This window comes from Ptiloglossa arizonensis, chromosome 5 (genome assembly GCF_051014685.1).
Source record: "Ptiloglossa arizonensis isolate GNS036 chromosome 5, iyPtiAriz1_principal, whole genome shotgun sequence".
Lineage (NCBI taxonomy): Eukaryota > Metazoa > Arthropoda > Insecta > Hymenoptera > Colletidae > Ptiloglossa > Ptiloglossa arizonensis.
In genome coordinates, this window is record NC_135052.1 from 16,276,441 (window position 1) to 16,300,338 (window position 23,898).

The 23,898-nt window shown below is 42.0% G+C and overlaps 2 protein-coding genes across 11 annotated transcripts in view; one reads left to right on the forward strand and one right to left on the reverse strand.

Moving 5' to 3' along the window:
- Positions 1–23,898, reverse strand: part of LOC143147316 (uncharacterized) — a 124,477-nt gene that overhangs the window by 43,848 nt on the left and 56,731 nt on the right. For 8 of the 9 annotated variants that reach the window (XM_076312463.1, XM_076312460.1, XM_076312454.1 and 5 more), the window contains one exon: positions 8,158–8,217. In XM_076312463.1, the coding sequence (XP_076168578.1) occupies positions 8,158–8,217 (60 nt within the window). Of the gene's footprint in view, positions 1–8,079; positions 8,218–13,091; positions 13,421–13,537; positions 13,572–23,898 lie in introns of those variants that run through there. The other variant, XR_012992237.1, reaches the window with a different exon arrangement.
- Positions 22,002–23,898, forward strand: part of LOC143147318 (protein-L-histidine N-pros-methyltransferase) — a 56,296-nt gene continuing 54,399 nt past the window's right edge. For both annotated transcript variants that reach the window (XM_076312465.1, XM_076312464.1), the window contains exon 1: positions 22,002–22,340. In XM_076312465.1, the coding sequence (XP_076168580.1) occupies positions 22,098–22,340 (243 nt within the window). In that variant the 5' untranslated portion in view covers positions 22,002–22,097. The remainder of the gene's footprint in view (positions 22,341–23,898) is intronic.

Consider the following 23,898-nt stretch of genomic DNA (forward strand, 5'->3'; position numbering starts at 1 on the left):
TAAATAAGATACGTGTTCGAGTTGATGCAACTTTGTAAATATTTCTTCTCGTTGATCCTTCGGATTAGTCCGTTGATACCTTTATCGAATCGATCTACCGAGAACTTAAATACGAACTCGATGAAAATAAAACTGCAACTGCATTTCGCGGGTGCATCGCTGCAATTGTGCGAAAAGCGAGATCGTAAGAAGATAGACCATGTTGTATCATTCTCGTAGCAACTTCTCCAACATTTTCTTCGATCAAGGAGCACGGCGTACCTTGACGCACCCGGTCGAACTTTCAAAACTTTCGAAACTTTCGAAATCTCCGAACCGAGAAATAAAATTTCCGCGGTCCCGTTCGTTTTTCGTCGTGGTTCCCGAAATTGCACGATAATTCGACACGGCGGCGACAATTTCATTTGGAAAGACGCCCGGTCGTCGCGTGTAAACGAAACAAAAACGAATATAGAAAAAGGAAACATTGAAATAGTATAAAATAGAGTGAAAATAAAATTCCAAGCGTCACCCTTCGTCCATCGTCGGAATTCCCTAAATTGCAGGAAATTCGACACAGCGGCAACAATTTCATCCGAAAGGAGACCAAGTCGTATACGTAATACAGAAAAAGGGAACATTTGTTAAAATAAAATAAAAATAGAATTTCGAGGTTCCCCCTACGTCGGAATTCCACAAATTGCGGGATAATTCGACACAGTGGCAACAATTTCATCTGGGAGGTGATCGCGTCGTACACGTAACGCAGAAAAAGGGGAGCGTACGTTAAAAAAGAATAGAATAAAATAAAATAAGAATAGAACTCCCCCCTCGGGTCCTTCGTCATAGTTCCCCAAATTGCACGATAATTCGACACAGTGGTAACAGCCTCGTTTGGAACGAGACCACGTCGAACGAGTAATAAAAGAAAAAGGGTAACATCCGCTAGAATTGAATCCACTTCCCGTTGCATTTCCCGTTTCTGCTTCGGTTCTAATCGAAGCCTCGCCGATCCCATCGTGGAATTGATTTCCGTCTCATCTGAATATAATTTTCTTTGGACGATCACGGCCGCCGCAGATATTATGACGGAGTTATGCCGTAACACCTCCGAGGCATCTTTGTATACACGTGCAACGTGCATGCATTGTATTGCACCGAGAATATTCAGGCACAGTGTAAATCCAAGGCGAGGAGCGCACGGTATCTCGCCGTGTGCTCGCGAGTCTTCGTACACAAGCGTTCCGAAACAATAAATTGACTATCGTGCTTGACCGACCAGCTCGGCCAGAACTCAAAAATTGATGGACACGACTGCAACGAATCGTAAAACGTGAGGATTTCAAATTGAAATGGATACACCGTAAACCTTGTGTAATAGTAACGTGGAACGTTGCATGTCGCCAGGAGTAATTGAAACGGTTTCTTTTTTTTAATATTTTTCTCCGCTGTGCGTTTAATGGTCGTGCAAGCGTAATTGACACGTTAACTATTCGTATTTTCTGACACCAGTCCAATCTTCATCGTGTTTGCTGAAAGTTCGTAACGAAATCCGTGTAACAGTGAATCGCGTACCTCTTTCAGCATTCTGACGCGAGTAAATATCTTACTCGAAGACCGACTCGAGTTTGTAGAATTTCAGAACGATGTTAGTATCATTTAGGTGTATATGTAGTATCTTATGGCGCGTTTTTCAGTTTGAAATATTTGCGATCGTTGTAATAATCCATTTGAAGACGGTAAAAAATTGGTACAAAATTTATTGTAGAAATTAGTGAGTCGATCTTACGATTTCGATAAATTCTAGTCTGCGAGTTCGCGGAAAAATGTACGATAAAATATTAAACTAAATATAAAAAAAATATTAAACTAAATATAAGCCAAATTAAAGTATTAACTCCTTAACGCTCGCGCCCGTCTCTGACATGGACATGCCTGACTTGCAGATTTTCGCTTTGCTGATTCTGACACGGGCTGCTCTCCGTACAGGCTATGGCGTTTGTCGTCACTGGTTCGTTTGCTGTAGCCGTCGAAGTCGACGATTTATTTAATGGTACCCTACAGTAAGTACACGGTGTCCCGTATTTATCGATCCGCGCGAATATCGTTTTAAATAGAAAACGATTCTCTCCCTCGTAAAAATTCTTCGAATCGATGCAAATTTCTTACTACTTTTTCTACTTAATACTACGGATTAATTCGTAAGAGATTATTCTTATTATCTAAACACAGATCGTTTGTTTTCGTCCGGAATTAACCAGCGAATCCTTTGGTAAAGTTTGTCCAGCAGATTCTTCCATAGATGAGATAAAATTCTTTGGACAGTCTCTCTTTCGTGAAAAATTTAACGACGAGAAAAAGATCTCAATAAGAACCTAGTGAAAAACACTTTAAAGAAAAAGAGGAATTTTACCATCAGATCTTCGTTCCTCTAACCGATAGTACAATAATAGTACCAATGTCTATTTGGAACTACTGAAATCTCTAGTATACACAAATTTTACAATCAACAAATTGTGCTTGTTTACCTTAATAGTAACGATACGATTCACAGATTCGAGAGGCACGAGATCTGTTCCTCTACCAAAAGAAAAATTATTCAACATAAGTTTGCGTTCCAACCAAACACCCTCGTGATAAAAATAACAAAGCTCTCAAAAATTCCTCGTTCCCCGAACCAATCGCGTCATCTCAAACCACTCGAGTCTCTAAACACCTTCGAATCGTCGCTACTCTTCGATTCGTCCACTCACGATCATCGATCTACGTCCCCCTGTGTCTAGGGGGGAGGTTACAGAGGCACGATCTCTCGATGTACCGCCAATCGTTCGGTGAAGAAATTTTTTTCTTACACAACAAACTGTTCTTCCGAGATTTACTACACCCTAAAGTATATTTCATTACGGCTGACCCTCATTGTCCGAGCGTGCGACATATTCCCAACAACGACAACGACGACGACGACGACAACAACGACGACGATGGTTGTAAACAGCCGCCACGACCGCACAATTCGTTCAGAGCTCGTAACTATTTAATTTTCTGAACGTCCGGTGCCAAGACCGAAGTGCATAAATAACCGGGCAATCGTGGGTGACGAGTTTTCGCGTCGCGTACGACGACCTTAAATCTCTTCGGGGTCCGAAGTGACGCCTGGTAATGCGGGGTTGTGCCCGCGTGTGCCCGGGGTACGGGGCAACGGGGCACCGTTGGAATACGGCGCGCATCGACGTTACGGTCCCGCATTGGCAGGCGTTTGAAATACACTCGGCTGAATTATGAACCGTAAAAACACGAAGTATAGCGGCCAGGACGAAACTCGTGGGGCTTTAACCCGACGGTAACCGTATTCACCCTCGGCGGAGGGTTATTACCGTGCGTGACTCGGTGTGGTCTGCGGTCCAAACACCTCGCCCGGGATGCCCGGCGCGAACGACGAACCAGACGGAAGGTGGAATAAGATACAAGAGGGGAGGTGAGGGGACCGTTGCTGGGGGGGAACCGAGGGATCGTAGGCGAACGAAGAAACGAACCGGAGGGCGGAATCTACCGCGGATGGGAATTCGAGTGGCGACCGTGCCTCGTTAACGGCTCGTCTTGTTTCGAATACGAATCGGGGCTCCGCAGGTTCGCGAAATTACGAACTTTGACCGCTGGTCTCGACGGTCTTTCCCGTTTGAGGAGAGCGTGGTCGATGGAGACTGTTCCGTGGCAGAGTTTTACAAACTCTGTGCGCGCAGAATAGTATTTTTTTGAGGTCTAAAGTGACATCTTCTGTTCCTTTTCTCGGTTCGGTTTGTAGTTCGCCGAGTTGCGAAATTGAGAATTTTAGGAGTTGTATTCAAAGGTACTTTTAAAGGTTTCTTCAGGTTGAGCAGATCGAGAGTACTCTGTGGGAGAGTTCTCCAAACTCTGTGCGCGCAGAATAGTATTTTTTTTGAGGTCTGAAGTGACACCTTCTTTGTTGTTTCTCGGTTCGGTTTGTAGTTCGCCGAGTTGCGAAATTAAGAATTTTAGGAGTCGTTTTCAAAGGTATTTTTAAAGGGTTCTTCAGGTTGAGCAGATCGAGAGTACTCTGTGGGAGAGTTTTCCAAACTCTGTGCGCGCAGAATAGTATTTTTTTTGAGGTCTGAAGTGACACCTTCTTTGTTGTTTCTCGGTTCGGTTTGTAGTTCGCCGAGTTGCGAAATTAAGAATTTTAGGAGTCGTTTTCAAAGGTATTTTTAAAGGTTTCTTCAGGTTGAGCAGAAGATCGAGAGTACTCTCAGGGAGAGTTTTCCAAACTCTGTGCGTGCAGAATAGTATTTTTTTTGAGGTCTGAAGTGACACCTTCTTTGTTGTTTTTCTCGGTTAGGTTTGTAGTTCGCCGAGTTGCGAAATAGCGAACTCTACCAGTCTGTGGTTCGAGCACTTTGAAAGTTTTTCCATATTGCACTCTAAGTTGCAGAAGTATAGAATTATGGAAGTGTTAATTATAATTACTAAAAGTACTTAATATATTTCGCAATAACCTCGAGATGTAGGAACTATTTTCAACCGACTAAAGAATTTTTAACGCAATTGTCAATATAATGAGAAAGTAAGTTTGTAGTACGGAGTGCGGAAATTCTAGATGAAAAATTTCAATTCGAGTACTGTATCGTAATAAAGTTATTTTCTCGTCAATTCTCGTTTATTGAATCAATTTAACGCCGAAAACAACTTTTAATTTCCACCATACACTTTCACCGCGAATGTGAAACTATGTGTGAAACATGTACTTGCTTATTATTCATAGGATCTACGAACGAAACTTCAATCGATGATACGAAACGCGTTACTATTCGTTTAAAGGAACCTTTTACACCGTAAACAATTCGATAAATGTTACTACAATTACCGAAACTCTCGTACACATCGCTATTACTTAATTCCATCGAGGAACGCTTTCCTTCGCGATCGAAGAAAAAGCATTCGAGGGATCGAGGAGACCGAAGCTCTGCGGCTTCCTCCTCACGGAGGATCACCTGTGCGGAAACAGGAAAGGACACCTGCCGATTCTCGGTCAACCCCCGTGAACACATCCGCTACCGTGAATACGAATGTTCCTCGTCGCGTACCTCGTCCGAAAGTCGATATACAAGCCGAAAGGGTGCGGAGGCATACGAAACGTGCTCCGCGAATCGTGTTTCCGTTTTCCGCGATTTCTGTAACAACGAACGCGCAATTATTTTTTTTACACCCGAGTCTCGTCGAGTCGAGGCCCGGGGCAACACCGTCGGCACCGAAAATACCTTCGCGAGGCTCACTTCTCCCTTCTCCTCCACTTCCACCACCGCCGCCGCCACCACCTCCTCCTCCTCCTCCTCCCCGCTCCAGCTCCGCGACTCGAAGATAGCGGACTCGTTAAAAATCTCGCGATGCGTGGTGGTTCGAAGTGGCTCAGAATGGAACACAATGGAAACAGGAATGACCAGCTGGTAACGAGAAAAAAATAAAGAGACCCGAAGGTTAAGTACCAATCAGAATGGCCTTACACGTCGTTCGAGGAAGGTCTGGGGACCCCGGCAAGGGCATCGACTGTTCAAGGATCGAAACACACAAACTGTGTCAAGTATCCTTCGACGAAAAGTGTGGCAAAAGCGCGACGAGCAGAAGAAACGAAAAGGGGTATCGGGGTGCCGAAGACGAACGAGAGGAAAAGAAGATGGACATTAACGTAATGACGTCCAAAGTGAGGTGTAATGACACCAGGGTCATCGGGCGATACTGCAGCGGATCATACGCCGAGGTCGTGATGGCGAGGTCGTTCCCTCCATCCGAACCACCTCCAACGCCACCATCGCCACCTCTCTCTCTCTTTCTCTCTTTCTTTCTCTCTATCTCTCTCTCTTTCTCTCTCTCTCTCTCCCCTCCCCCCGACATCATCCTCCTTCTCCTCCGGTTCCTCCACCTCCGCCTACTTCTACCTGACTCCTACAGCTCCTCTTTTCCTCCTTGTATTCGCAAATGCGCCCGCAGAATGAGCCAACTCGGACTGACTTGCCCGCCAATAATAACTCTTACCAGATTCAATTTGAATAATGCCGCGTGCGGTTTCCATCGGCATGCCCGAGCACGCCTTATTATCTCACGTACCAACTCGCCTACTCGATATCCATCGATGATATATCCCCCACCACCTCGACCACCATTATATTTTTTTCCCCTCCACCGTACACCCAGATACCGCGAGGATCTCCCTCGGTGTCGGTGTCTCCGTTCGTCCTCCTACCGCTCGAGCGCGTTTCTTTTCACTCGCGGTGATCTCTAGTCGCTCGTACGCGGTTCGCGAGGTCGAACCGTACCGTCGAATTCTAGGATCCATCTGTACCGGTTTCGCGGTACGCCTCGATTAACGTCGTTCTCTTTCTTACGGTCGGTCCCTCCCCCCCTAACGTCCAACGATTCGAGCGCGCCAAGTTCAAACCGTGCGCGGAAAAATCATCGAACGTGTACGGAAGCTCGTAACCGTGGACACTGTTCCCTCGGTTGCTCCGGAATCCCTTTTTCGCGGCGAGGAATCGATTTCCATACGAGTCTCGGGGCTTGACCCTACGCCCAGGATCAATATTTATGCACGGGGTGAATTAACGCGTTATTACGCGGAACCCGACGCCGGGGTTTCGTCATGTGAAATTACAGCTTTAGAGAGCGTCTTCCTCCCCTTCTAGAAATTAACCCGCACTTTGCCATTAAGTTTTTTCTTCGTTTCTGCTACTGCCCGTTCTCCCTCGTTTTATCAAAATTACTCACTCATCACTCGCGCCTCTTCAAACCTCAGAAAGCTCCGCCCTGCTCTCTCTCTCTCCCTCTCTCGTTCTTTATTCGCTCTTTTCTTTCTCTCTTTTACATCTCCTTCCTCTTCGGTTCACCCTCCTTTCGGCCCGCCACTTTCTTCCGTATCCATCTTCTTCTCCTCGCTACTTTATTCTCCTACGAGAGAGTTAGCGGGCCTTGGCCGTCATTATTCCACGGCAATAGTTTGCTACGAAAATTCTCAGGGGCACTGCTCGTCGTCCCTTCCACGTATGCGGTATACCGTGGATGGTATGCGCGTCGTCATGGTCCGATCGGAGGGGTCTTTTTCCTTCCTTTTCGGACGCTTCTTCCACCGCGTTAAGAAAACGATGTACCCACCAGCTGACGACAGATCTACTCGACGCGGAGCCACGACCCCCGGACGTTTCGATTGACGCGTTCAAAAGGAGGCGCGCGGGCATACCGGGGAGGACGCAGATTGTCGTGCGTCGTCTTCTTGCCCGGCTTTACGTCACGTATGATCTTCCGAGACTTCGTTTTACGCGAGGCGAATACGTATCGCCTGTTTACCGGGAGCCGAGCGCGATCAAATTTCCACCACGAAATCTGCTTAAATATATCGTGGAATTGTATACGTAACAACGGAATCGTCCACTCCGCGTTTACGGTTGCTCGGTAGCGTGTCGCGGATAACCGGATGCGAGACTCGAGGACTCGCACCGGTGGTCTTAGCAGACACTACGGTGATACTGTTGTGGATTCGTTTTCGAATCGATACGGAAGATTCCTCAATAGAGACAAACGAGTGTCCGATTAACTAATGCGGGTTGTACGCGACGAATGTAATATTCTTATGGGAAAGTAGTATTGATTATTCTTGAATCTCTAACGTTTCTGGAATGAAACCTAACGAGGGTAAGGTAATGCGGGTTTTCTAATGTTTCTGGAATAACAAAAATAAAGTAATACGGGTTATGCCCGACAAATATAATATTCTAATGGAAAAGTAATATTAATTATTCTTGAATCTCTAACGTTTCTGGAACGAAACGTAACGAGGGTAAGGTAATGCGGGTTTATGTGAGACAAATATAATATTCTAATGGAAAAGTAATATTAATTATTCTTGAATTTCTAACGTTTCTGGAACGAAACGTAACGAGGGTAAGATAATGCGGGTTTATGTACGACAAATATAATATTCTAATGGAAAAATAATATTGATTATTTTTAAGTTTCTAAAACGTGTGTAATTACCTTCCTGGTTTGTTTTGAACCATTTGGCCATCACCTTTTCTCACCAATCGAGGTACAGTGGATGCAATTGACACGAATTAAAATTTTTTAATCGGATTGTTACTCAATGTATGTATTTCGAGAAAAATTTGATAAAATTACCTGCACAATCGTCTTGGAAAATTGTTTTCGATCCACCTTGTTTTCCAGCTCATTCTGGCACTGAAAATGAATAGAATTTTATTAGAATAAAATCAATTTATAATTTTCTAAAATTATCTACACGACTATCTTAATAAATTTTTTATCTTAACACAATTTTATCAGGACAAAATCGATCTTTAATTTGAATCGATCGATAAGGGAAAAAAATTCTCTTCTTTAAATCGTAGATATTTTCGTTTTCATTTAAGCGCGATTCCCAAGAAATTTTCTCAAAGTTCCTTTTACCCGTTTATCGTTTTACGTTGAGTACGCTGTTTTACGTTCGTGGAGGTAAAGACCAACGACGTAATATTTTTGGCACCGTAGTTAGTTTCGCACTACCAACTTTGTAGACCTTCGTCCCTTTCCTCGCTCGTCGACATAATGTCCTTTGAACCCCCTTTTAAAACCCCTAAGCAGTAATAGTTACAGCGTGATAGGGAGCTCTCTAGCCCCGTCGAGTTCGACATTTCAGTCCGAGAAAGAACTCTACGTGACTGCCATTAGGAAAGAGCCATCTTCATCAAAGCGACTTAAATTTGTTTTAAAAGCCGTCGTTTCAAAGCAAAGGTTTTAACATTACGTTTCCACGTTAGATTTTTACAACAAATCACTTAACTATCGCTGCTGAAACAAGGTCGTAAGAAATTTTATAAACCGAAAATTATCCATACAACGCCAGAAGAGTGAAGACTTTTGCAAAATACATAAAACATTGTACCAATTTCCTGATCTTTTTTTATAATCGAAAGAAAGGTCTCTTAGCTTTCTTTCAACGTATCTTAAAATTTCACTCAAAAAGAAACAGAATTTTTCGAGACGAAAATAATAATATTCTCGGTGCTTGTGAAATATAAAATAAACACGAAGTTAATTTCTTGTTACTAAAATGTTTAAATTAAAATAGAACGATAACTAAGAAGAAGCAACACGTGTCTTAAAATGTCCTTTTCGAAGTTATTTGAATTTAGAGTAAAAGCGTTCTTTTCTCGTTTTATGAAATACATATATTTGTTAATTTCAATAAACAAAAGGATTCTAGTTTTTATGCAAATATCGTTAGCTGCAACGATAGGTGTTAATAAACCGTATTCGCTGTTAAACGAGATTGTGTACCGAGCCGATTCGATGCGCGCCAATCGTACAGTTATCGATTACCTGTCGCTGGAATCAAATAGGAGATTGAACGGACTTGTGGTTTGAAAGAAAAACCACTGTAGCATATGTGTCCCGCAGGGGTTCTTTTTATCGGAACCATTATAAAGGTTTTCGGAAAGTTTTCGGTGGTCTAACCCCGGCAACATCCACTGCTCTGGGAAACACACGAAACGTAGGGCTGTTACGTCGAGACCATTTCGATTAAATCCGCGAATAAAAATATTTTTCAGTCCGGTTTTACAGGCGATGAAATTCAAACGATTCTAATAAAAATATTGTTCGAAGCACACTTTCGAAATTGGGCGTAATAACGCTTTGTTTTTCAAATTTCGAGTAATCCTTACGAAAAACATTCGCGACAAACCACGGTTACTTTCTTCGACGTATTGCGTGTACGCGTTATCTACTTCGCTTTATTTATAATAAAAAAAAAATTAAATTACGACCATCCGCAGGCATCGATCATTTTTAAACTTTCGACGAGCGTTTGAGACACATTGTACGATATCTGCGCGAAATAGGTAATATGTCATACCTCGCTTCGCTTTAAATAAATCAACTCGAAGAACGGAAGGATCCAAAAAACCAAATTTTCAGACATTCGTAAAAAAACAATTTTTCCACTCGTCTGACCAACTTAAACGAATAATATCTTATTCTAACTCAGTCGAATAATATCGATCAACGCTCGCGGAATATTTTACATCTAGCTCCAAATAAATCGAGAATCCCAACGAACGGTACAAATCCAAAGACCACGATTTTAAATATTCGAGAAACAGTTTTCTAATTTAATTCGAGCGACTTGAACACAGATACGAGATACTCCTACAATAAATCTCTACTTGTAGAAATTTCTTGCGCACTCTAGCGATGGATAAAAAATAAGCAAACTGAAATCGTCGATTCGCCCGATCTACGAATGCTCCCCGTAATACAGTCATCGCGTTATCCGTTATAGCGAGAATAAGTTTCCACCGTCGGATAAAATTAAAACCAGTCGGTAATCAGTGTACGCAAGTGGCTTTGTCTGGTTTGGCGGTATGAAAAACCCAATCTCGGCGTAGCTTTATCGCGGGGCCGTCGTCTTCTTTCGGCCGGGTGTTCGCGATTCAATACGAGGGAAACAACCGAGCGGGGAAGTCGTCCGCGAGAAAAAGACGAGACGAGCGGAGCCGAGCCGAGACGAGCCGACATTGCCCCGCAGGAGGATCACCGCGAGGTAAATCGAGAAGCCGCGGCAGTGGAAGTCAGCCAGCCGGCCGGGTGCGGACGACCAAGAGGACTCATGATTCAGTTAAGAGTTTGAGGTTTGAGGTCTGGTCGTCATTATGTCGCCTGCCGCCGTAGCTGGCGGCCTGTCTGACGAAGAACGACGAGGTGGCGGCGAAGGAGGACGGGGCGAACGGAGGTGGGGAAGATGGTGGTGGCGGATCAAGAAGGTGAAGAACGAAGGACGAGGAGGCACAGCCGGGGAGGGAGGAGGACAAAAACGAGGCATTAGCGCTGCCCATGCTACCGTGTGTTCCATGGTCTGGCTGACCGCCCGCTGATGCCCATTTCTACTTACCAAATTAGCATTATTACCCGGTACGGACGTAAAAATGCAATCAATGTGTATATCCGTCGGTACGTATGTAGAATCGAAAAAAGAAAGTGCCGACCCCCGTCGGACGTCGATGTACCCGCCGCGAACCAGTGTTAACGACCCTGATCTCTCTCCGTCCCCGAAGACGAACGAGTACCTACGTCTGGCATCGGTTAGCGCCTCCGATGCTTTATACACGCCACGATTCCCAAAACTTTTTCTTACGTGCGCTCCTCGCTGCGCCACTTCCCAGAAAAACCTCATTATTTTCGAGCAACGTAATTGCCGAATACTTTCGCGCGTCCCGCATCGCGACGCCAGCCTAGAAACATTATTTTTACGCGCGACGAACGTTCAACCGCTTCCCAACCGTGGATACTCCAGACCTACGGATTCGCACCGGGTTACGATTCGTTCGTACGTTCATTCGGATCTTTCGAAATTTTACGTGGCGCGTTTTTAAGGTCGGTGGGTGAATTTAGTATTTTTTCTTTTTTTTTTTTTGTTGTAAAAGAATCGAGTGCGTTGACGAATGGAAAATTATAGAGAGTTAGAAGAGCGATGAGTATTCTATCTTTGCGTTAGAAGGGTAAGGTTATTCTAGTGTGTTTTGAAATTTTTTCCAGTTTACTTGTACGTGTTTTGTGATACTTCATGAACGTGTTAAGGTGCTTACTAACAAGGGAGGGACAATGTCAAGTGTTTTTTTCACGGATACAAGGTGGAACACACGGGTGAGAATTTAATACATACGAATAATGAAAAGAATTCGTGTAAAGGTTTGACCTTATTTCCAAATTACGCACATTTGAATAATTCCATACAAACCGACCCGATACGGTCCTCGTAGAACCATTTCGGAAAAGTAGCGTTTCAAGTAGTCTTTTGGGCTTCGTTACGAGCCTCTACGCGTATTCTCGTCAATCTTCCAATGTGTTCGAAAATTCTACTCGTTTTAGTATTTGTGCATTCTTCGAATTTGAAATTATCCCAAAACTAGATTCAAAACTTTGGACACTCTTATCGAGTAAAATGGACGGAAATATTGTGAAAGTGTTGCACAAGCGATCGATAGTGTTGCACACGGGTTGTAAAGATAACTTTGCGACCAGAATTAAACGGAACAGACGTTTATAGATATTTCCTTCGCGATTATCGCATACCGAGTTCACCATTACAATCATGCCGAAAGTGTTCCGCTACATTTTGCAACATTCAATGCGAGTGATAAAATTTAATGAATAGTCGATCGAACAAAAATTAAACGGCACAGACGAACGATATTATTCGAAGCGTAATTCGCTTTTACCGAAAAATGATCAAGTGCAGGATGACTTACGGCCAATACTGCACCCAGAAATGAAATGCTAATCGTCGCCATAAACGATTAACCGTGACTCGTAACGATTGCTAATTCCCAACAATGTTTTAAACATCTCTTTCATGGACGAGAAATTATACAACACCATTTTAGCGAAAACAGCATACATCGACTATGGGATCAACTTTTCAAGCTACCTGGCCGCTCGTTAGTATGCACACTTGAATTTTATGCATATCAGCGTTTTATGAAAGCGATTTTGGACGCGCCGCGATGCGACGTAATTAACATGCGATCTCGAAGGTGGGCAGGTAACGCGAGAATGTAGCAATTAGGCGAAAGACACTTCGTTGCAAAGGACGTATACAACAAGCCTAGGGTGTGCTTGCCATAGACACGATTTAATCTTCTTGTTGTGCACACGGACATAAAATTTAACGAAGCTTCTCTTGTTCAAACGGACGTCGCTGTAACGTATACAAAATATACACAGCTCGGAGAGTACAAATTTAAATAAACAAATTTTAATGGTCGAGGTCTATTTAAAGTGAACTTCGCTCTTGCTCTTCTAATTGTACGAATAAAGAACCGTTGCTGAATTAAAGTCTAGAGAAAATTAATGGAAATAATTTCCATCTTTTCACCATTCTTCGATTTTTACTCGAATTACACGCTATTGGAAAAGAAAACTTCTCGATTCGGTTACCGAACTCTCACACGTCGATAGAACGGAGTAAACTACACCGTTGAATTCCAATTTCAATATAATTAAAATTAAAATACGTAATGTAAAAGATTCTCCTGTGCCTTAAATATATTACTCACCGTGGAGATTCAAATTGCATTCCAGGTTCGTGATTGCGCCCTCGTTGGCATTTTACGATGCTTCGAAAGTTTATCGCGTTATTTCTTAACCCTGGTGCGTTCCTCGGGTCTTCCTCGACCCATTATCGTAACATATCTTTTACATATAATCAAAGCTTCCTTCGTCCTCTCGTACTCGAAAGTTAACAACACGAGTCGCGTATATTCGAGACATTTTTCAATTAAAAACTTTCAACGTATACATCTTTGTGCACCGTTTCCCCTGACTTTCTCATTCTGGAGATTACTTTTCTTTACAATTTCTCCATTAATACCGTTCCATTGATTCGCTAGAATATTCCACAACTCTCGTTGTAATTTTGGATATTCTTTCTCAGCAATTCGAATACCTTTTACAGTATTTCAAACATTCGAAAATATTATATATATATATATATTAACGATACCTGGTTCAAAATTTGTCAAAGTGTTCTGCGACTTCTGAAACAGACGAAGTGAAGAACACCAAGATTAGTAGTAAATCTAACATCAAAAATACTTTCAACAATTCCCATCACTCGATCAAAATTTGTTAAAACGAACAAGTATCCTACGACTTTCGTCAGTCGACGAGAACTCTACGATTAATATATACGATGCATACTACGATTAATATATAAAATAACAAACGTCTAGCATTTAATTTCCCGAACAACCGCGTCCCAAAAACACATGTTGGCGCGTTAAGTAATCGCTTCGATTTCCGACCAATAAGACAGAAGTAACGGTACTTCGTCGTTTTTCCTGGTGTTTCCTCGAGTAAACGACGAGCATTCCGTCGTTTTCGCGCCGAATAATTCAATCGGCAGATGTAGACACGCACACGCGCGCTCGTGCGTTCGCGTGCACACGTAGACGCGCACGCATACACGTTTGCGCGGGCGTCGTCCAGCCACGTGGATGCATGTATGACAGGAGCCAGCGAGGGCTCGACTTTGGATGCCTCGGGGTACGTAAGACGTATATAGGCTCCCTGTCTTACGCATCCTGCCGCACACGGGGCATACATCACTCCACGTGTGAACCCTCACCACCACCAGCGACCTCACCTTTTAGATACCTCGTTCCCGTCCTCGTTCCTCGTCCGCGCGCCACGAATGTGTTGGTAATTATTGTTACGAGGGATAAGAAGAACGAGCCGGAAGAGAGAAACAGCAGGGATCGGTGCGTGGATCTTCTTTCAGCGTTCCCCTGTAATCAGACAGCCGGACCTCGCTGCCAGGTGGGAGGGGCAGAGCGAAACAGAGAGAAAGAGAAACTGAGAGGCGTATTAGTGTCGTTTCTGATTTAAGGCGGTGCATAGATGAGTTTAATCGTTTCTAATAGATCCTTCAACCCAAGGGGTTGCTTTCGGCTCGTTGCAGCCGAGAACGAAGCCCGGTGGCGACGACCACGACCAACAACGAAAAATTGACCGGTACCAGGGTCAATTTTACTCGAAATCGAAACTCGTTACTTGCTTACTTTTTCATCCAATATTCACTAATATGTACTCAGGGTTGTTTCGTAAGAGATATCTAGTTTTTTTTAACTGATACTTCTCAAGTCGATTGGTGTTTGATAACTTTCGAAATTTTGGTGTTTGATAACTTTCGAAATTTTGGTGTTTGATAACCTTTTGACAAAGTATTCCGTTTACATCAAATTTATTAACTTTTATCGATACTTTTCCGAGAACGTACCAAGGAAAATATGTATCTAGAGTTGTTTCGTACGTGATATTCTTGCTACTATAGTTCGAGTTAATTTGACACTAAGATTTCACTCTTTTCTTCAAAGAATGGACATTTATGAACATTTACATATTTGCACGTGTAGATTTTATATTTTAATTCGCGGAGTATTAGGTTCGGTAAAAATGACGCTTCTTTTTTTATATTTCTGAACTAGTTTCGTTTCGAAAGTTTTTACAAACTACGTATCTACGTTTCGAGAAGTGACGACGTTAAGTAGTCGTTGGAGAGAGAAAATATATCCGCGGGTATTTCAGTAACGTATAATGCACACGTACTGTATATTTCTCAGTTTTTGCACACACGTTACGAATACCTCGGGAACATACTTCGCATTTTGTGCTACATTAGGAATACATTTGCGACATCTCGAACGTTATCGTAATTGTATATCGTATTTCCGTCCTTGGATTCTATTACATTCGCAACATGTTCAGCAAACATCAATCTTCGATTTTGAAACGTTCAACCTCTCCGCTAGAAAATCGTGTAAAATCAAACTCGTGTAAACTGCCGAGAGAATCTATTCGTTCGAAAAAATGAGTACCGTGGCTCCAACTGCATCGATACAAACATGGCCGACACTGAGATAAAACAATCTCAAGGAAAACTGATCGCAAATGATTCGAAACCCTTCTCAACCGTTCGTATTAAATACCATAACGCAAAACTATTGGGTCGTTCGAAAAGTCATTTCGTTTTTTTTAGTGAAAATGAAACACGAGTTTTTTAGATACAAACATGGCTGGACTCTGAGATAAAATAATCCCAAGAAAAACTGATCGCAAATGATTCGACATCCTTCTCAACCGTTCGTATTAAATACCATAACGCAAAACTATTCAATTGTTCCGAAAATAATTCCTTTCTTTTTACTGCAAATGAAACACGATTTTTTCAGAGTGTACGAACATTTTAATGAAACTATACATTCTCCATTTTGTAAAACGAAATGACGTTTCGAACGACCCAATACTTACCGAATCTCGCTACTCGTCGATCGGATATCGATCGATACCAATTTTTGGTTCGCTTCACCGTGCGAGGTTAACTCCGCGCGTGCGCGTTACGCGTCTACCGATCGATCGTTCGTTCGAATCGTCGGTAGAAAGTTTTTCGATTTCGCGAATTAGCCAGCGACGCGCACAGTTGTAACTTCCAACCGACGATTTCCAACGATCCGCGTCGGTTCCTTCGTTCCCGTGTTAATTGAAACTCGGCAACACCGTGAACAACTTTTCCGCGCGAAATAAGAAAGTAACGTTCCACCGCGCCGGGGGTTAACGTCGAATTATCGTTCCGGCAATTATCGTTAACCGGGTGTAATTAAATTATTTCTCCGAGTCCGCGGGGAATTCAACCCGTTTTACCGCTTTTAGAATTTCGCTCGATAGCGCACGAATTGTACACGCACGCACACGCGCGCGAACACGCACGCACACGCACACGCGCACACACACACGAGCCACGGGTTTCAGCTACGTAATTACGGGCGCGATAATTCATCGTGTTGCGCGCGTGTGCGTGAGTTTGCGGGTGCGTGCACCGACGTACGAGTTTCGTTAATAACGGTTTGCACCTCTACCGGGGCTAATTAATGTTTCCCACTACGGGGCCGCTAATTACCGTGCAGTTTTCAAAAAAATTGTCCTCATTATTTTAAACACCGGGTTTCGGTAAAATCTGGATTTGTCGATCGCCGCGCGAGAAACTCGAAAACGATCGACGCTCGCTCGCTCGCTCGCTCGTTACGTTGTTCCTGTTCGTCCTCCTGTACGCCAGGGAGGGAACGATAAATTTTCAACGCAGAACGAGAACTTCGGATGGCTGAGGGGCACGTTTTGCGCTGCTTTGTCCTTTCGACTCCTCTCAGCCTCCCTCAACCACTTTCCTTTCTACTTCTCTCCTCTCCGTCCAGCGCGGTGCACTCTTTCGTCCCTCGTCGTCCCGCGTCGGTCTTCGTTGCTCCTCCTCTACAAATTTACAATGCCCTCGCTTGTAATAAGCGGTTGCGCGCTTTGTTCACGATTATGAGCTCACTTCAGGTACCGAGGGGACTTATCGAGTTAAGGCTCCTACGGTGCGCGGAACACCGAAATGTCTTCTCTTTGAAACGATACTTCTTCCCGCGAAAACGAAAAGAAAAGAGAAAAAAAAAAAAAAGAATAGAAAAAACAGATTTTTGTTCGCTTCTCGCACGGTTCACGATTCGCGGGTCCGTGTGATTTCCAATTGGGTGCGCACCGTGCCCGAGATCTAGGAGATTTTTGAAAAAAAAAAAGAACGACCAGGAGTATCGACGATTTTCGATGAAAGAATCGCGCCAAGTCCTTTAACGGTCATTTTAATTGCGCTATTGCAACTTTTCATTAATCGATGCACTCTGTTCGTAATACGGAAGCTCTGGATAAAAAGATAGCGTGGCATTGCAACGATTTACGGAAGAGAAAAATTACACGAGTCCTTAAACAAGTATGAATAATGCATCGCACGAACGCGATCGCAACTTTGAAAAACGAAACGCAATGCTTGCTTGCAATCTGGGGGGAGGAAGGGGGGGTCTGTGAAGAAAAAAGAAGAAATGGAATTGCGACAATTTACGAGGAAAAATCCTATCAAGTTCTTAAACAACTATGTATAATACATTGCACAATTACGATTGCAACGTGGAAAATTTAAGCACTCGTGTCCACAGTCTGGGGGATCTGTCAAAGGAATGCTGATGAGTTTCGTCGATTTAAAACGAAAGAATCGTATAAAGTCCTTGAACGGCTGTTTACTTACACAATTATTATGTATGTATCTACGAAACGATCTCGGAAGAGGAATTCAATTAGAAATGTGATTCTTATTCGAGTAGCGTTCGAAAATATGTATATACCTTGGGAAAACGTTAATTACACATCGAGTGCGATCGATAACGGTCGAGTATATCGATTTCTTTCGATAAAGAAATACACAAGATGATATCGTACCGACGCTCGACTCCTTCATTATCTGGTAGAAAGGAAACTGAACAAACAAATTGCGATAACAGACTTTTATCGAGTGAAAATCGTTCGATGGAACGCGGTTTCTCTCTGACGTAACGACACTTCCGAAATAAGATCTCAACGTTTCCAATAATTTACAACGAAGCGTAAACAATAATGTTCCAGCCTCGAGAAACAAAGTGCGCGGATCGTTCTATTTATTTCCCGTGTCGAAGTTAAATTTAACTCGATCAAGTAACAAACACGGTAGAATCGAAACAAATTACAAAAATACATAGAAATCGTTCGATATAAAAGTTTCCGAGTACTATTTAAAAAACACTGCTTGAAATTACCTTTGAAAAAATCATATCCTTTTTCAATTACCAAAGCAACAATTGCGACAACTTCTGGACTGTATCAATTTGAAAATAAACGCACAATTTATACAGTCGAGTGTTTGGAACATTTGCGATAAATTGTACGCAACGAACACAATTTGCAAAGAATCCCTCGTGAGCAGAGTTGTGTGCCCTACGTCTAAATAGAAACTTCTCCTCTGCTGAAAAACGAAGAACATTTACCGCGGGAGTATACTCCTTCTTTCCCTAAATTCACAATATTTCGCGATCTGTGATTCACGTTCAGATAGCACTGTGTCTACAAAAACTGAAGTACTTTAATTATAGTAGAGCGCAACGAGCACAATCTACTACACGATCGCTATCAAGTACCTCCACTTCTTCCGATAAAAAGTACAATTTGATTTCATCGCGCTAATGTCCAGCTTCTTAAGTGCTTCGCGTATGCGAAGCTTCTGAATACCCCGAGGAAAGATTAGGGATTCGAATCGGTGGAATGTACCACGGGGCAGTGGCACGCCATGCTTTGTAAGGGGGACACGTGCACCACATGTTTAAGCTTTAAGTGACAGCCAGAGTCCAAACATGTCGTGGACAAGTTAGAACTCACACAACTCACCACGGTCACATTCTTCTTCCACCTTTCAGGATTCAAAATACTCTACTCGTTTCGCGGTTAAGATCCCCGATTAATTAAAACCGAGGGCAGCCGCCATTGTGAGCTATTGTCAATTTTGGACCACCCTTCAGTCGACTAAACGCAAATTGTTTCGTGAAAATTCGATATTCGAAGCGTAAAATTTCTTACAGGAGTGGACAATTTTATTTTGCATTGAAATATGAAAACATTGCTTTGTTATTTGTGCAAATGTAGCGGTTAAGGTCCTGGATTAATTGAAACTGAGAGTAGACGCCATTTTGAGCTATTATAAATTTCAAACCACCCTTTAGTCGACTAAACACATATTATTTCGTGAAAATTCGATAATTAAAGCGTAAAATTTCTTACAGGAGTGGACAACTCTATTTTTCATCGAAAAACGAAAACTTTGCTATTTATGCAAATATAGCGTGTCGTGTTCCTAAGACCGTTGATATTTTAATTATTCTCTTAAATGTATTGCTTTTGCACATTTTTCTTTCTAAAATTTTAAACCTCCCCTTCGTTCAATGGACGTGCATCTATTCTTGTTCTCTTCACTTTTGAAACGTTATTCTAAATAGTAATTATATTTATTCGTTGCATTTCAAAGAGTTTGATCTCAAGCTTAGGGTAAAATATATTGTAATATACATTTGACAGAATAAAATATTTGTAGAAATTGATTAGAAGTAGTTCGATACGAAATTGCGAAAAAGGAAGTTTAATTCGTTGAATTGAATAAGAAAATTCTATGTTTCTATTAACTATACTCAACATCTTAATGCAATGAAAATGTATGTATACATTTTATTCGCGAACAGATTCACATATATAGAACTAATAATTGAATTAAAGAAATTAAATATTTCTAAATATTTCTTCAGTATAGATTACCGTTCAAATTGTACATATGTTACCCTAGTATATTCAACGTTAAATATTGTATCGCGCGAAATGAACCAATACACAAAAATAAACGTAATAGATCGTAATGTCAGTCATCGTGTTTCAGAATTACAAAGATACCGAACAAGAACGTTAGAACGTTGAGTCGTCATGGTATTTGAATAATTCTAAAAAAAAAAAAAAACAAAAAAAAACAGAAAAAAGTTTCCGTATCTCGCGTTACAGAAAATACATTTTTCTACGCGGCGCAGTTGCGAAGTGAACAGAAAGGCATACGAATGGCCGAGGAGGGGGTGTCACAGTGTCAGCGGCGGTGAAAAATTTGCCAATTAAAAAAAATCTCATTTCTCCCGGTAACGAGGGGCGGCGTGCAATTAACGTCAGAGGCGAAAATGATTTATGGGGTGAGGAGAAGAGGGTGTGGGTCGTAGGCGAGAGGCTAGCTTATCATAAATTAATGAATTATCAGTCCTCACTGGGTGGGAAGGGGGAGCATAAGGGAGAAAGTAGCGTGCTGCATCAATATATTTAAAATATTCATCGGTACGCTCCGGTGCACCAGAAATTCTTCTCAAAGTCGTATTTATCTCACGGAACACTTTTATCCGCCTTTCTAACTCCATTTAGGTGGAAACCGTGACAAAAACCCAAAGTGCACGAATAGATTTACTCTCGTTGAAGACAACAGATCACAGTTGATGGTAAATTGGATGAAAACTTTAATCGGAAGCAAAAACGAACAGGATCGTTAAACGAGAGACGAACAACTTTTTTTATTCGTTATTCGTCGAATGAAAATTTAAATTTGATCTATAGAACGAAATATTTCGCAACGAACGAGTAAAGGTGTAGTCGATCGAACGAACCTCGTGAACAAACTGTTATAAATGTTGGTTTTATTTCTCGTCTTTTATTCCAATAAAATTTTGCCAATTTTTTAATCAGAAGTGTAAAAAATATAGAACTCCTCGACTTTGCAGGAACTCGGTAAAAATGTTAGGTTAGGTAGAACCCAATGTTAGAATTGTGGGTAAAAATGATCACGATTTGTAACGTATAAGAGCTGGAATGTTTGTGTCTACTGTCAAGAATTACGTCGATATTCCGCGATTCGCTTCGTCGCGTTCTTTAACCTCAACCTATCGTTCCGTCTTTCTTATTAACGAATGAGAACGCTTCTCTGTCTCTTTTTTTCCGCGCTAGCATTCTCCCTCTCGATCTATCGCTCGATCTATCCGCTCTCTCTTCCTTCTTCTCAATGTCTCTTGCAAACTCCTCCGAGATGAGACGCAAATCAAGGTCACGTGCAAATTAAACCGCGCGACCTGAAAAAGTGGAATATGATAGCAAAAACGCGCATGATCGAACGCAATCGTACATTGACTCATGAACGTTCCCATCGGTTGATGCTTTGTCGAGTTGCTTTATCATTATTGTTAAACACCGTAAGAAATCGATAAGTAGCGTCCTCGACGCGTATCATAAATTGTCTTTTGTTATTAAAAATCTACGCAAGAAACCTTATTGTTTCCAATTCTAAGACCGATATTACTTATTGCAGATAATTTCGTCGTAGAGATGAAAATCTTAATTGTTTCCCAACTTATCGACGTCTCGGATAACAATAAAAGAAAGAATTATCCAGTGTACGCTGTAACGACATTGTGCGCACAAGGTTTCGAATCGTAACTTCGCGAAAAGACAGGTGATCGGGAAATCGAATAATAATAATAAACATCTTCTTTATTTAGTACGAGGTAACTTTCGTAATTATGTTTCACACGTATCTAATTACGATTCCATATAGACTTAAACCGATTAGAGTGTGCGAAAATCAACCGACAAACACGGTGGATGTAACGGATGAAGTAATTCGCATTGAAACGGTACGAAAATAACGAGCTTTCGATAAATCCTTGAGCTTCGATTGCAACGAAACTTTGTTCGAAGCATTTATATCGTTCGTACCATCGATTATCCTTCGTTAAATTTCTATCTTCGTAACAAAATAACGGTGCAACGTATTTGTAACAAAATACACGTTTATCGAGAAAATGTATCTAATTCGCGAGATAGCTTTGCAAAATCGTTAAAATAATACCAAATTCGAACATATGCGAGACTCGATTGTCAATGTTCTTTCGAAAAATTCTGAAAACTTTACAGGATGTTCCTGCAGCGTCGACCGTGGCTACTTACGCGAAACATACTTCGGCAATCAAGCAGCAGACGTCGCCACTGTTGCCAACATGGCCACGTGCTAAACGTGTTTACGCGAACTGCGTCATCTTTCGTATTTTTCTTACTCGTATTCCAAAGTGTTAGGCCGCGAGATTACGGTGCCGAGTTTCATGAGATGCTTGTGCGGTGGACTGAGCCTCGTTAGCGTGCTCCTCTTGGGCATGGCGGGTCCGGATGCGCCTATACCAAGGTGCACCTGCGACGTCAGGAATGTGGTTACCTGTTCCGCTGTCAATCAGGATGCACCCACGAGTAGAGGCGTAAGAAGTTACCGACCCCATGGAAGCCTCGCCAGAGTACTGTACGACAAGCAAAAGGCGGACGAACAGCTCGAGGCGTACGACAAAACTCAGGTGAGTATAATGTAACTAGGTTACGTTTCTCATCCAATCCTGCATCTCTGCACCTAAACCGCGCGTATCCGTTCTCCGTGTCGCCGCCTGAGGTCACGTCAGTGGTCTCAGGACCGTAGATACAGTAGGTATACTTCGTTGAATTAAATATTCTTTCTTTTTTTTTCCAATCGCGAAATATCGTAACAACAAGCGACCAAAAACGAAACTTCAGCCGTAAAACAGTTTTCAATGAATCGATTTCTCTTCCAGCGAGTACAGAGAAATCGATACTTATTGTCTCGCAGGATGAACACGGACTTTCGTGTTGGCTACGCGTTTGAAAGTGTTACATCGAAAATGTGTATTATTTTACGCGTCGGTTGAAGTAATCTAATTTTAAATAACGCAATTCGTACGTTATTTTCGTGTTTCGTTACACACTTGTTCGGTGTCAACTTTAATCGTATTTAATTATAATACTTGGTAAAAATTTCTTTCCGAGAATTAAGTCTTTGAAATCTGGTCTCCACAAACTCCAAGTGCCGCACGGGCCAGCAGGGTAATTGGGTTGCTCGGGGAGGAAGCGGTCACAGGGGGGAAGGGGCAGTAATAATTAGTACAATTACCGCACAAGGCCAACCACTGACTAAAACCTCTTTCCTCGAACGATGCTACTCAAGAGTCAAGACCGTGCTCAGTAATTACGGGACAATTACGTCCTCGATATTCCTGAAACATCTTCGAAGCCGCTTCGAGTACTGTCCGCGGCTTAGTCCTATACGTAAACCGCAAGTTCACCCTATTTATAATTACATTCCACGGTTGCTTTTAATTTGACTTTTACAAGTCACGATCGATCTTGAGACGGCCGCGATCGTGTACAGAGAGTACTTAGGAGAAAAGATCTACAAAATTACACGTAGAGCTCATTTCACAACTTTATACAACCGTACACCAAATACGTGTGTGATTTTTATTACCAATAAGACCACCTTTCTATTCTTTTCTTTTCTTTTCAGAAAAATATTTTTTAATTGTATCAAATTGATCCAGACTTTGAAGAATTATATTAGCATAACGAGCGAAACAATTTTGAATACAAAATGAAACGTAGGTATGTGTATTGAATTATACAGGATGTTCCAAAGTTAAATCGTCAAACTTTGCCAGTATATTCTATAAATGAAAATAAGACAAATTTTTTATTAAAACACGGGTCTGAAAACGCTTTAATATCGTGTTATATTTTTAAAAAAATACATTTATTTAATTTTCAATTTAAAAATGTTATCCCTCGATTCCGATCCAAGCTTAATATCGTCGAAGTATTGAATTTATTTCTACGAATCTTGTCACGACTCGATCGTTTCGTGGTACACTACAATTCTCCACGGATAAAGTTCTAGCACTGACTAGGTGTGGTGATCTGAAGGGTCGAATCACCTTCGATGATTTCAAATAGTAAACATAGCCAAAGCACATAGATTAGATAAACACTGTTCAATCAAGTCTTACGTCGTAATGTATCGACAGCGAACCCCTACCGTCTTGTCGTTTAATATTTTTGTTATAACTC